Source organism: Rutilus rutilus (genome assembly GCF_951802725.1).
Source record: "Rutilus rutilus genome assembly, chromosome: 20".
NCBI lineage: Eukaryota > Metazoa > Chordata > Actinopteri > Cypriniformes > Leuciscidae > Rutilus > Rutilus rutilus.
In genome coordinates this window covers 5,543,693-5,557,953 of record NC_140225.1, presented here as the reverse complement: position 1 = coordinate 5,557,953, position 14,261 = coordinate 5,543,693, and the positions used below count along the sequence as shown (strand labels likewise).

Genomic DNA, 14,261 nt, shown 5'->3' with positions numbered 1-14,261 from the left:
CACCAAAAGAGTACACTTGACGATGTATGACGTAGGATGTAGGAGTAGCGTAAGTTTAGACGCCTCTTTCAGACCGTTTTAGACTTCTAATTCGTGACTGGTGTTTTGTTTTGCTCTATCCTCTGTGCTTCCGTGTTCGTCATTACGTTGTGCGTCAAAGTAGAGTGTTAATCTTCTGCTGTAAATCTTCTGCGTACGGGTGTCTGTCGGAAGCTAGTTATTTTAGTTGATAAAGTTTTAAATATGGATATTTTTCTTACACGAACACATCGCTTCACTTCAAAAGGCCTTTATTAACCCCCAGAGCCGTGTGGAGCACTTTTATCATGGATAGATGAACTTTGATGGACTTTCACTGCCATTATAAAGCTGGGAGGAGCCAGGACATTTTTAATATAACTCCGATCATGGGCGTCGGAAGAAGAAAAAAAAGTGGGTGGGTCCTCCCCCAGAAAAATGTTACTGGAGTAAATACCATTTCTACCAGAAAGACTCGGGAGATAAAATGATATAACAAGAGTAAATTTATTAATAGCTCAGCAAGCATAGTCTTTGGCGTAGGCCCCGTCCTTAGCAAGCAATGCGAGGGTAACGGAATCTGCAAATCCCGCCTGAAGATGAAGGCAGGGGCGCAGCCGACCCCCTGGAGGTAAAGGAAGGGACCATCCTGGTGGTGGTGGGGAGGATGGAGGGAAAGGACCATCTTGGAGGTGGTTGGGGAGGATGGAGGTAATTGGCGCCGTCAGTATCTGCGAACTCAGACGGATGTAAGTACCATTCTTTTATACTGAGAGTGTTAACACATGATTGGTTAGAAGTGAGTTAATTCATAACGCGCTGATTGAGTCTTCCTGGCAGAACTTAACGCTAAGCTTACATTTCATGTATTCTGGTGCCTTTTAATTAAACAAGTAAACTAAACTCCACTTCACGTCGGGCGGTTCTTTGCCTCCACGTCATGCATTAAATGCACAGCTATCCGTGGATTATCCCCCTAATACTATGGTCATTTGCCAGCAATGACAACTTAAAGCTGTTATTGATGTTTGCAACGCAATATTTGACTGGAAGGGTACAACGGGCGGTTACTTTCGTCAGTTGCGGCTCGTTGAGAAATATAATGTAGCGATTCAGCGGAAATGGAGTTTAATTTATTAGGGAATTCCTCAAGTGGAATGGATTTGACTGACGGCGCTCTGAAAAGCGAACAGACAAATGCGCTGAATTAGAGACGGTAAAAGTGAGTGGGTATAATATCATTGGTCTTAAAAAGTGGGTGGGTCTTGTCCCACCCATATACAATGGTTCCGACGCCCATGACTCCGATTGTATTCATCTGAAAGAAGAAATGGATATGTCATATACACCTAGGATGGCTTGAGGCTGAGTAAATCATGGGGTAATTTTCAGACAAGACAAGTAAAAGACAAGAAAAAGCTTAGAAAAAGCACAAAGGGGTAAAACTGCTGTATTTTATGTTGTAGAATACATTGTGAAAATATCTTGAGCTAGTTTTCACTACAGACCTTATTTCTAGCATTTAACCAAAAACCCATTAAAAAACCCATTGATTTCAAGGGTTTTGACCTACAAAAATATGTAATCCCTGCAGCAATCTATTGGACTGCCTAGAAAATACATGAATCATTTCAATATATTTGTCAAAATAATAGCTAGATTTTTTACCAAATTGTGCATCTTGATTATATAAGACACATTTTAGGCTGCATTTCCTCTCTTAATAAATTCTCAAAAGGTCAGAAATGTTTGTTATTGAGCGTCTAGACTACACTGGACTTTTTTCAGAATTTTTTTATTGAAAAAGCGAGAAGAATGCAGTCCCTCGAATGAACAGGTGGGACGGATATTTTACTGTGTCTGGTCTCAGTGAGGAGCAGAAAGTCACGCAGATCTTCAGCACGACACTCACTCACAAACTCTCAGCATTCTGTGCTCATCTTGTAAACCTGTACACTTTTCTCCTCCTTTCTCTTGTGTGAGGACTGTTTACCTGAACACACACACACCTGTTCACAGGGACCTCTTACACCAGAGAATCTGTTGCCCCTGGGCCTGACCATAAACAGCCCAGCATGTGAAGACAAATGCACACACGCACTTACACACTTTCCCTTTTATTATTTGAACAGACAAATGGAAATGAGAAAAAAGGTTTAGTGTGTTAAACTCCCTTGGCTTTTCAACAGCCAACACTAATATCTAAAGCGCAGGTTGGCCAATATCCTGTACATGTGCATAATACATAACACAAGCAACTGATATTAGATGGACACAAATTTGCTGAAATAATAATAAAGCTTATTGTACACCAGATTTACTTTTAAAAAAAGGTAACTGCCATGAAAATAATGCCATAATCTAATAAAATCCCCAAAATAGGCTTCATTTTCAGTATGCAAAACATAATTTCTCCTTTTTGTGGTGAATTATGACCTGGCCACGTTTCTGACTGGTTTGTGGGTTTCACCCAAATATCCACAGACCACAGTTCCCACACACATCAGACTTTACCTGTGACCATAAACCTAAATCATCTGTTTGATTGGCAGCTGTCATCTTCCTCAGACAGGATAGGGGAGGTCGGATTTTTACGATAGGGCGGCGAAGAATCTCTCAAGCCGTAACATAGTTTATCTCCTACTCTCCACGATCTTTAAGTGCAGTTGGTGTAAAAACAGCGAAACGTCTGTCAGCTTTACATCTTCACAATGTTTATTGGGCCACCTATGGCGCCAGTACCCAAAATAGCCACTAGTAAGAGGAGCATAATATGCTAGCAGATCATATACGATCACCATTTATCATCGATATCTCATTAATTTTGTTGATTTGGTGCTTAAGAATCATTTCTTAATATCAATGTTAAAACAGTTGTGCTGCTTAATATTTTTGTGGAAACCATGACTGATTAGGATTCTTTGATGAAATTTATTTGAAATAGAAATCTTTTGTAGCATTATAAATGCCTTTACTGTCACTTTTAACCAATTTAATGAATCCATGATAAATAATAGTAAAAAAATATATAATTAATGCTCGCAGAGTTATTGTAACAAAAAAACACATTGTTAAATAAATTAGGACCAGAGCAGCAGAGTTACATGAGGTAATTTAGTCACAACAGCTGTTTATGAGGTTTCATAGCTGTTTAATCTGATAACCTGAAGGTAAAATGTTACATGAAAGAAAGCCTTGGTCTCTTTTAATCTTTTTCCCATGGGATTCTATAAAACAACAGCTTAATTTCACTAAAATCCAATGAGGAAAGAAAATTTAGGACAGTTTTGCCATCGAAAATGAAGTACAATATAAAGGAATAGTCCATTCAAAATGGTAGGTGTAGTTCTATCATGACAACTCTCTGAACATTTTAACATGGTAATGGGTTTAGTCTTGGCGGAATATATCTACTACGCAGCTGCTGCTGCTGAACAAGTTCAGAGACTTGCTACTGCCAATACATACACAGACCTGCTGCTGTGAGCAAGTAAGACATGCTGCTGCACAAATAGCATGTATGAAATTACCCATAGCAGATCTATACTGGTGGAGCTGAGGAAGGTGGAGGGTTTCGGAGAAACTCTGAAAGCACGCTGCAAACTGCAGCAAACATTGACCAACTATTTAAATGTTGAGCAGCAAGCTCATTAGCTACAGATGCAACAGGAACCAATCAGCTTGTGCCATGTAGTTAGCAATGTGATTGTCAGCAGGTTGCGTTAAGGACCCATCAGCCTACGCCATCTAGAGTTTCATGACTGAACTTTGTATTTATTCCAAAGTTGTATGCAGTTATTTTGAAGGCCACGGTTCTTTTCGTAACTCTTGGGTCCCTCTTTTTCAGGATGTCCTGGGGAGAAGAAGACAGAATTCCTGACGAGCGTGTTGGACGCGTTGTCCACTGACATGGTTCATGCAGTAACTGACCCGGCCTCTGCCGGCAGGTAAATGAGAAACCATTGACGAATTAAGATGTAATGGGCCAAAATTTACTGACCCTTCCTACTGTGTGGTGTACAAATATTTTCTTAGTTCATTAGCTGACTGACTGGAATAATTCCCAGCTAACAGGGAAGTTTCTCAGAACGTTCTGGCAAGCTTCTTTCAAAGTTATGAACAAATGTTCTTCCAGTTACATTAATGGAATGTTCGTTCAACGTTATCTGGTCTTTTATCATTTTCTCAAAACATTAACATAAAAAAATTATCCATCATTCACGGAATGTTTTTTTTTTTTTCTGAAATGTTAACTTTGGATTTTCGCAGAACGTGTATTTTAAACATTCAACATTAACGTTTCCATAATGTGTGCAAAATGATCAAATGGAATGTTCCCTTAACATTCGCATAACCAAGAAAAACTTTGAAAAAACATTTAAAAAAATTTATGTTTTGAATATTCTGAGAACATTCAGAAATAATGTTTACCTAATGGGATATTACTATTTTTTACATATTTTTGTTAGCTGGGTTGAGTACTTGATAGAGTACTTCACTATGGATAGATATTTTAATATACTGCCAGTTTGGTAGTGTTTGATACGGGACGTGTTTGATACACTTTCACAGGCATTTAACCAGAAAACTATGAGCATGTAAACATGTTCTTTGTTTGCTTTAATTTTTTAATTTTTTAATTCATTCAGAATGTTGGAGCCAGACCCCAGTCATACTCTGGAAGAGCGAGTTGTTCACTGGTATTTCAGTCAGCTTGATAAGAATTCCAGCGGTGATATCGGAAAGAAAGAAATCAAACCATTCAAGCGTTTGCTGCGTAAGAAATCCAAACCCAAGAAGTGTGTGAAGAAGTTTGTGGAGTACTGCGACGTCAGCAACGATAAGGCCCTGTCTCTACAGGAACTGATGGGCTGTCTGGGTGTCACTAAGGAAGAGGGTGAGTCTCACTGTTTCCTCATGGATGACCCAGATGTACGGGCATCTCGAGTTTGCACTGCATCAGAGAACGCTGTGAATACTTTGATTTCAAATGGTTTGCACAAAAAGTTGTATGCACTTTTGAATGCAATTTAAATGCTCCATACACTACTGTTTAAAAGTTTGAGTTAAGTTTAAAGGTTTTGCAAGTCTTTTATGCAAGTCTTTGGTTGCATTCATTATATTTTAGAGGTACACTGTAAATTTTGGCCCTCTAGCTGCATTTTGCGGAAGAACACTGTTCTGGTTGTGTTTGGACTCTGCACATGAATCACCTTCACAATAGATTATGCTTTACAATGAACTCTTTTAGAGAGCTACATATGTCAATTTATCTGTTCAATAAAATACCTTATTCACCTGTTGTGTATAAAACGTCATCATCTCCACGTTGCTTTTACAACATTTCAAACCCCTCAGTTCTCACCATCTCCAAAAAGCCAATGTTGATTCTGGTTTTATTACGAGCTCTGTCTTGTTCTCTTTTTGCCAGCAGACTCTCCTCTGTTCAGCGTTTTTTAAACCAGGTGATTTCACGGAGGTTTGAGATTTAGCTGCTTCATGTCAACCTTTCTCGCTTATTGTGACAACTAACCTATGCCACTCCAACATCATAAACACGTCAAAGTAGCCGGAGCAACTTTTCTCTATTTATGGCTATGACGAGACATGTGGCGACATGTACAGTACGTTATTTCCCGCGAAAACTATCCTGCATGAAATATAAACACAAATTACCATAGTAAATCAAGGTAAGACAAAAACACGTTTTGGAAGAAGGATGGATAATGTATTGACTCGTTATTAAAAATGTTTTTTGTTAATAAAAAATAAATAAAAAAAAGTTACATAGTGAACCTTTAATCCTGTGATGCAAAGCTGAATTTTCAGCATTTTTTTTTTTTTTTCAGTCTTCAGTGTCACATGATCCTACAGAAATCATTCTAATATGCTGATTTACTGCTAATAAACCATTTCTTATTATTATCAATGTTGAAATCAGGTGCTTTATATTTTTGTGGAGTTGAAATATAAATATTTTGTAACATTATGAATGTCTTTACTGTAACTTCTGATCAATTTAAAGCATCCCTACTGAATAAAAAGTATTAATATCTTTAAAAAAAAAAAGATTTATTCCAAAGTTATTTAAATGTACCTTTCCCTGATGCAGGCGTCTATTGACCAATACTGTTTTTGAGAGTTGACTCCAGTTGCAGAACATTCAGAATTTGTGCAAGATCCAATTTATAAAAAAAAAAGAAGTATTTTATTTCTCAGAATTCTGACCTTATTTCTATTAGTATGACATTTTTTCAGAGTTAGAACCTGTTTGAAATTGAAAACGCTTCTTTTGAAAACGCGTTTTTGAAACGCGTCCACGCCACAGAATAAACTCTAGTGCGCAAGCGTTCTGTTTTCTGATTGGAGAGACTGACAGCGCGCTTTATGAGCTGTAAGAGATGAAGACTGTGTGGTCGTTTTAATTGACAATGAGTGTTTGCGTTTGTTTAATAACTTTCTCAGAAACAACCCGTATTGCTGTCATGTAATGGGGAACAGGCTTGTAAAATGTTCTCATTGCTTTTTCCTCAGGGGCAAAAACAGGTGAAGGCACAACATCTAGTAAACTGGTGAGTTAATGTAGGTGGCTGTTAACATTCACAACATGCATTCCAATGTTCTCTCCCACCTTTCCTTTTTTTTTCTTTTTTTTTTTACGAAGCAGTAGATTAAAACCAATTGCCAAAATACAAATGGGAAATTGCGTTTATAAATGATGACAACAGCAAGCCATTGCTTTAAAATGGCATTTTCCTCATTCTCTGACTTTAATTTTCACATTTGCCTATGTTTGCAGAACCTGTCAAAGAAACAAGGCTAAAGCGGCCGCCGCGATTGTTCCCGCTCCCGCCCAAAACGACGACGGAAACCATAGTCTTTGCACTTTGTACTTTAAAACAATGTAAATTCACTTTGTAGAAAAAAAATAAGGTATTTAAACAGACTGCTGAATATGTGAATGATTTAGTTAGCATTTTTATGTCCTTACAAAAACAACAAAAAAGAATAATAATAATTTAACACATACAATGTATGTGTCCTTTGTGAATCTAAAATGAGTATACTTTTCTAAGTTGTACAAGTATTACATGCTGCATTTGTCAAGGCCATCTTTTTTTGTTATGTATTTTCTTTGTCTTTTCTTTGACTAATTTCTGGACTTTTTTGTAATGCATCTAAACAGATTTTTTTTTAGAAGTCTTACATTTTTTTTTTACCATATCCCAACTACTGCCTGCAGATCATAGTCCTGTACCACACATGGAATGGGAGACAGATAATTTTGTTGAAAGTGCTTCATGATGATTAGAAATAAAGAAGTCTTTTATAATATTTTGTATTCTTGTTCATGTAAGAGTGTACATTTCTCCACAATCATTAAATCCACATGCATGAGCTGTGAAAAAAACCCCCACTGTCATTCTAAGTTGATATCTGAAATGACATCTGACAACTAAATTGAGATGCACATGTAAATGCACCATTATTCAGTTTTTTTCCAACATTGTCTTGAACTAGAGCTCCATCTTTCCATCAGTGACCTCAGACTGACCTCATTCCCTTTCCTCCGGGTGTAATTTATGATAAGCAGATCTGGTGCTGGATCTGTGAGATTAGAAGGCGCTCTCTCTGGTTTTAACACTGCGGGGAACATAAAGAAGGGGATCAGTTATTGACACTTCAAAGATGCCAAATGCAGGATTTTAAAAAGCCCTACTACCCCAATCCTCCATCATAGAAGTGCTTCCCACTGCTGCAAAAGAGATGGTGTAAGAGACTGAACATAAAGACATTAATATACATAATAACACAAACAATTAAATAAATTGATTGATTAATTCATCCGGTTTATATGGTAGTTGAAAAAAAATTAAAAAATAAAAATGTATGTCTTGTGCACTATAAGCTGAATCCACAATCGCTTCTCAAGAAATTCCTATATTGCATATTGCTCTAAAGCAATGATCAGCATGAAGTATGTCAAGAATGACAATACTCCAACACTAACTGTACATGGTGTATTTTTTGTGTATCTGCTCTCGTATGTTATTTCGGCAGTAGTAAGATCTGAGCCTTTATGTGTGTCTGTGTGTGATTGTGTCGACAATGTGTTTCTTATTAATCCTGCACCAGTGCTTGACTCTACATGCCTATCCTGCAGTCAACACTCAGTTAATCTTCCAATAACAAACTAAACAGTGTTAACAATTCTACAGCTGGCATAATAAATATACTTTCCTGTTAGAATCTATCTATCTAACTATCTATCTATCTATTAGGGGGTGTAACAATATATCATGCCACAATATATCGCAATACAAAAATGCAACAAAATGTATCGTGGATAGTGACAATCTGTATTGTGTATAGTTCACCCAAAATAAAAATTACTGTGTGTGAAAAAATTCAAGTTTACAGAATTTTAAAATGCTATATATAATGTTGAATATAATTTATAATAATGCAATGGGGGAATATGTGTGGGTCCTGATAATGCCAAATGTCTTATGTTACCAGTAAAAAGTGGCCTACATTATTTTAAATATATCTAGTCAGTGATTCAAGCATATTCGTCTAAAATAATTCTGTATTTTCAGCTTCAGAATCATCAATATTTTTATTCTGGTGTCACCATTGTCTTGTGCATTGAGTTACCAGCACCAAGTCCAAGCCTATTCATTTACACTCACAATGTAATATCAAATTTAGCATTTTAATCAACAGTACATTTTTTGTTAACCTTTTCCCATGTCTTGGAGTTTCGCAATAATATTGTATCGTGAATTCAGTATCATGATAAGTACCAAATCGTGACATGTGGGTATCGTTACACCCCAACTATCTATCTATCTATCATCCATCCATCTTGTTACTGTCTGATGCAGCAGTTCCGTGTGTTAGTATCTGAGATGAAGGTAGTCTCTCTCTCTCCCTGTGTGTGTGTGTGTGTGTGTGTTTGTGTTATCAGGTTTGAGGTCAGGTGACCCCTCCAAGCACACCTGTGGCTGTTTTTAAGGCCGGCCTTTTGTTGTGACATACCGGACAAATGCTGTAGCGTCTCAGTCAACATAACCAGCATCCCTCAGAGGCATTGGCATGACTCTCTCCAACACAGATCAGGTTGCTGTCAGGTGTGTCACCCACTCCACTCTCTCTGTCTTATAGTTCCTGGGTCATTCTGTGGTGAGTTGCAAACCACGTCTGAACAATTCCACGTTCTAGAAGGAAAAATAAATATCAATATAATATAGATTACTATTAATATTGATGATCTTTAATTAGTAGAAAATAAAACATATAGAAAAATATACTTTAAATATAATACCACAAAATAATCACATACAAGTAAAGAAATTGTTAAACCAAAATGAAAAATTTGTCATCATTTACATAATATTTTTTGGCAACCTCATATGATTGTATTTTTTCTTAGAAACACAAAATGATATGTTAGGCAAAATATCCAACCTGTTTGTTCATGGAAAGTGGAAGGGGATTTATTTAGGAAATGTCTAAAGAAAAAATGAACCATAAAAGTAGTCCATGTCCATTATATTCCAAGTCTTCTGAAGTCCTACGATAGCTTTGCGTGAGGAACAGGCCAATATTTAAGTCATTATTCACTGATAATGTTTCCCTGGCTCTCAATAATCATTTGTGATCATTTCAATTTGCCACTTTATGGATTTAGTTTTAGTTCATTTAATTAATTCATTTAGAATTTTAATAAACTTTTATGAATTAAATAGCCTGTAAACATACTTTATCACGAGAATTTTTTAAAATAATTCCATTCAAAAAGTATTATGCAATCATTTAAGACATTTCTCCTTATATAGAAACTTTATGGCATACAGTTGAGTCAAACTTGAGTCAAGAACTCTGGGTTCTATGTAGAGCCCTGCTGAACCTTTTCTAGAGTGTAGTCTCACCCATCTTTTTCTCCCACCCCTCTCTCTCTGGTTGTGTGTCAGTGGCTCAGGGCTGATGCCCAGCTCTTGTCCAGCTCTCTCTGCAGTGGTTCTTTTGTGTGTCTTGGATCGGGTCAGTTCTCCCAACACACGGCGGGCCTTTGTGTCCGCCCTGCTGTTCCTCATTCCCACACTTTCCACATTCTTCTTTTTCATTTAACTCTTTTTTTTCCACTCTCACAAACTTCAAGCCACGCTAAGACTTTGATAGGAGTGGCTGATGTGGAGATGAAGGATGAGTGTTTTGTTGAGTGAGCGCATGGCCGCTTTCAAAGGTTGTCACAGAATCTGCTGCATTACACATTTTTCTGAATGAGATCTTTGTGATTTAGTCTTTAGCCTTAGTCTTTTATGAAATTAATTATAATAGTTTATAACATAACATAACATAGACATATACATAAGTCCAAAAGTCTCACAGCATCATACTCACGCAGAGGTTTTTGAGGACGGGGCCCACAGTAGCCCTTTGAGAGAGAAAAGGGGCAGATTACTGGGGCAGCTGCTGTCTGTTCTCACGCTAATGCCATATGATTTGTGGCTTTGCTGCATTTTGCAGATCTAATAATTCTTCAGCTCACCTTATTTAACTCCATAAGGAGAGCAAGATCAGAGGAGCATGAGAATGAAGGAATGGAAGAGAAAGAGAGGGGGGGGGGGTTGAGAGAGGGCAGCGCAGTGGTTTACTCAAAGGCAAGGGCATTGTGAATCAGAGAGAATAGGGCATAGAAAATGCTCAAATCAAAAGAGACCATGTCCAAATCTATGAAATCTATGATATTGTGGTCCCCTGGCCTTTCCTATTACTTAAACGCATACCTCGGGTCTTTAGTGACCCGGGACGTCATTCACTACCCTCCTCCTCATTAATTTCTTAAAGCTAGGCATCAACCGTCTTAGTATTCCTCAATAAATTCATTATAAACAAAATATCAAGATTTTGTTTTGTTTTTTATAAAAGAATGTCTGATTTTTTGTACAATTTGTGTAGGGTCACCAAGACATGAGGTGTGTAACAGTGTATCTACATTTTTTTCTGCACAACAATAATTACATTTTTGATGACTGAATAAGTGCAATTCACCTTTATGTCTGATACACAATAATGAAGTGACATTTCACTCATAGTTACTGCAGGCACAAAACAAAAGAATAGAAAGTATCATCAGCAAAACTTGAAATTGCTCATTCATTTACTGCAGAGCAAGTACTGAATGCAATCAAATATTAGTGTCACTGTCACTTAATGGTGGATCTGGTGAAGAAGATGTTAGCGATATAAATTTTGATTGTAAAAAATGTTGAAAATGATAGTTTTGAGAATATGTTTAAGATCGTGAATATGAGCCAGATGCTGAATGTACTGGGAAATGAGCTCTGATGAGGACAGTGATGATGGTATAAAACATCTGCTCAAACTGAACCCTTCCAAGCTCCAAAAGGGAACAAAATATGCTTTATTTTATTCTTCTGTAATTGTTACTCTATTATCAGGAAAGTTTTATATTATCATGACAGGTAATATTCCATCCGTGTAACGTGTTAGATATATCCGGGGTGCTACAGACCTAAAATTGATGTCGAAATGAAAGACCCGAGAAAGATCTTAAGATGGATGATGTAGAAAAAGAAATAGCACTCCTCTTATAGCATGATTTGAAGTATAATTTCTGTGGTACACACACTCTTAAAAATAAAGGTTATTTACAGGCATCTATAATTCCATGAAGAACCTTTAACATCCATGGAATCTTCCCATTGCACAAAGGGTTCTTTATAGTGGAAAAAGGTTCTTTGGATTTTTAAAATGCTCTTCACACTAAGAAAAATGTGTTATTTTAAGAACTGTTCACTGAAGGGTTCTTTGGGAAACCAAAAATGGTTCTTCTATGGCATCTTGGCACCTTAATTTTTAAGAGTGAAATAGTTAGCTAACTCTAAACATGAACAAAATTGATGTCTTATCTTGGCAACAACAAAAGGATTTATCTGTGGCCTGTTGCATGAAGCTGGTTTCAGTTGCTACCCAGGTGAGTTTGGGATTAGTTTGGGCAAACTCTGTTTTTTCTGGCTCAAGAAGATTGATTGTTTTTTAGCGGTGTGTCTCTATGGTCTCTATCTCTATGGGAACTTATGCTACACAGCTAACCATTCTGGGTTACAGATCGCAAACCAAAACTGGACCAATCAGTTGCGAGCAAAATGATTTTGAGCTACAGGAATGCTGGTTAGTTGTTTGCTGGCTCAAGTCAAAATATTCCACTGTCTCGATGATATTCTGCTCTCTAGATACAGATTAGGACTCACTCTATTAATATGAAAAATATGCAAACTGAAACAAAAATGGGATTGTTCTGATAATGAAACACCTCTTACCAAACCAAGATTTTTGAAAGATGAATCCTGAAGACTTTGATGACTCATTTATTCACAATGACTGAAGGAGCAGTGTTTATAGACAACAGTAACTCTAGTAGCAGCATCTCTGTTGATGCTCTAATTAAAAGAGGGAGAGTTTGTGTCTGTTGTGTTCCCAGACGAAGAACAAAGTCTTTCTTGGTGGTCCTGAGGCACATCGACTGATCCAGAGCGCATGGCGGTAAAACACTCCTACCTGTAGTTTACTGCAGCTGTGTGAAGAGGTGTGTGGGAAGAGATTCGGGAGTTCTTCACGCTGAGAGCCATTCCCGTTCTGTATCACCCAGCAGAGCTTCTTGAAACATCTCCTTTTGATGTAAGAAAAAGAGAGCTCTTATAAACGTAGGAGGTCTTCTTCAAATAAAACTGTGATGCTTTTAAAGAACTGTATAACTGATTTAAATAAAAACAAGGGAGTGTCAACCAAGATAAACTGCCCATAACCCGAGGCCTCCAACTCCTGCAGCGGTGCATGTGGACAGTAAAGTTGATAAGGTAAAGCCGACCCTTGGGAGTCAGAGAGAAAACTATTTGGTCCGATCAAGATATGTCACACTGCGACTGATAAGAACCTTTGGACCAAAGAAAGTGTTGATGGATTTCGAGATGGATCTGCACCCACTTCAACCTGAGGTCATTTGTGCTGGAGAACCTGAGGCCATCTTTAATCTGATATCAAATCTGCTCATGGAGTTTACAGAGAGTAATTAAACCATCAGTACTATCTGATGAGCCAATAGAAATGAGTTTGAATTCACACTAACCCCTCCTTTTCCCTCAAACAGCAGGATAACGGGACTATTCACACAAGAAGAGGTGAATCCAAAAACAAAGAGTCCCATTTCACAGGCTGCTTATCAAGAAGCTCCCTCAAACAGTCTGTTATCTTCCCCAATGCGGACCTTGAGATTACAAAGAAAGCAATTCTGGAAGAGGATTTAGATCCATAGCTGTTTTATGAGCTTGAAATGGAATAATGGAAAAGTAACTTTGAGATACCTAAATCTCTTTCAGTATAAATACTAAGACATCTGTGAAAACATTGTCTGCCTGCAAGGTCACGACTAACTGTGACTTAATTTATCTCCTATTTGTTTGCAATGCAATGCTTGACATTTAGCACAAGCACAGGCAAGCCACAGCATTCCCAACCTTAAATTATGGGTGGAGAAATGTCCTTTCCTCTCTGTTCTTGTTACCATAATAACTGTGTTCTTTACATTGTATTAAGACATTCCGGATCGTATAGAGTTCATTCAAGATGATTTATAGAGTAGGACAGATGTTGATTATTATGTTGTTATTGGGGTCTTTGTCAGCTGGTATGGAATACCTAAAGAAAGCAGTCCATTAGCATTTCCATTCATCTCTATGGCAGTTACTCGGCTGGTGCAGGAACTTCCGGAAGTAGCAAATTGAAATTGAAATCTACCACCTTTGCTCATGGGAACATTTTAAGTCAGTCACCTGAGCTGAGAGTAAATACCATGTGATTAATCGCCCTGAAGCTGCATAAAAATGACGTCATGACAATGCTGATTGGCTGATGGCACCACAAGGCTCTGGCAAATCCCGTACTGTGATAATGAAAGATTGAGATATGAATTAAAAGTTTGTCTGTGTGTACAATTATTGTAGTAACATTAATATAATATTCTAGTATTTATTAACATTTTGAAAAAAAAATTATACATTTTTAGTTATTTTATAATTTTATTTTATAATATTTCAGTTTTATTTTTTAGATTTTTAAGTTTTTGTAATTTTGTTGTGCGTTTCTTGTTTTTATTAGTTTATAATTTTTTGAACATGTTTATTTAGTTTTTATTACATTTTATTAAAATTTTAGTT

At 37.1% G+C, this 14,261-nt stretch overlaps 1 protein-coding gene across 4 annotated transcripts in view; it reads left to right on the top strand.

Annotated features, from left to right (window-relative positions):
- smoc2 (SPARC related modular calcium binding 2) overlaps positions 1-8,420 on the top strand; it is a 36,103-nt gene extending 27,683 nt beyond the window's left edge. For 3 of the 4 annotated variants that reach the window (XM_084391182.1, XM_084391184.1, XM_084391181.1), the window contains exons 10-13: positions 3,866-3,965; positions 4,668-4,915; positions 6,553-6,590; positions 6,818-7,422. In XM_084391182.1, the coding sequence (XP_084247308.1) occupies positions 3,866-3,965; positions 4,668-4,915; positions 6,553-6,590; positions 6,818-6,841 (410 nt within the window). In that variant the 3' untranslated portion in view covers positions 6,842-7,422. Of the gene's footprint in view, positions 1-3,865; positions 3,966-4,667; positions 4,916-6,552; positions 6,591-6,817 lie in introns of all 4 variants that reach the window. The other variant, XM_084391183.1, reaches the window with a different exon arrangement.
- The last annotated feature ends 5,841 nt before the right edge of the window (positions 8,421-14,261 follow it).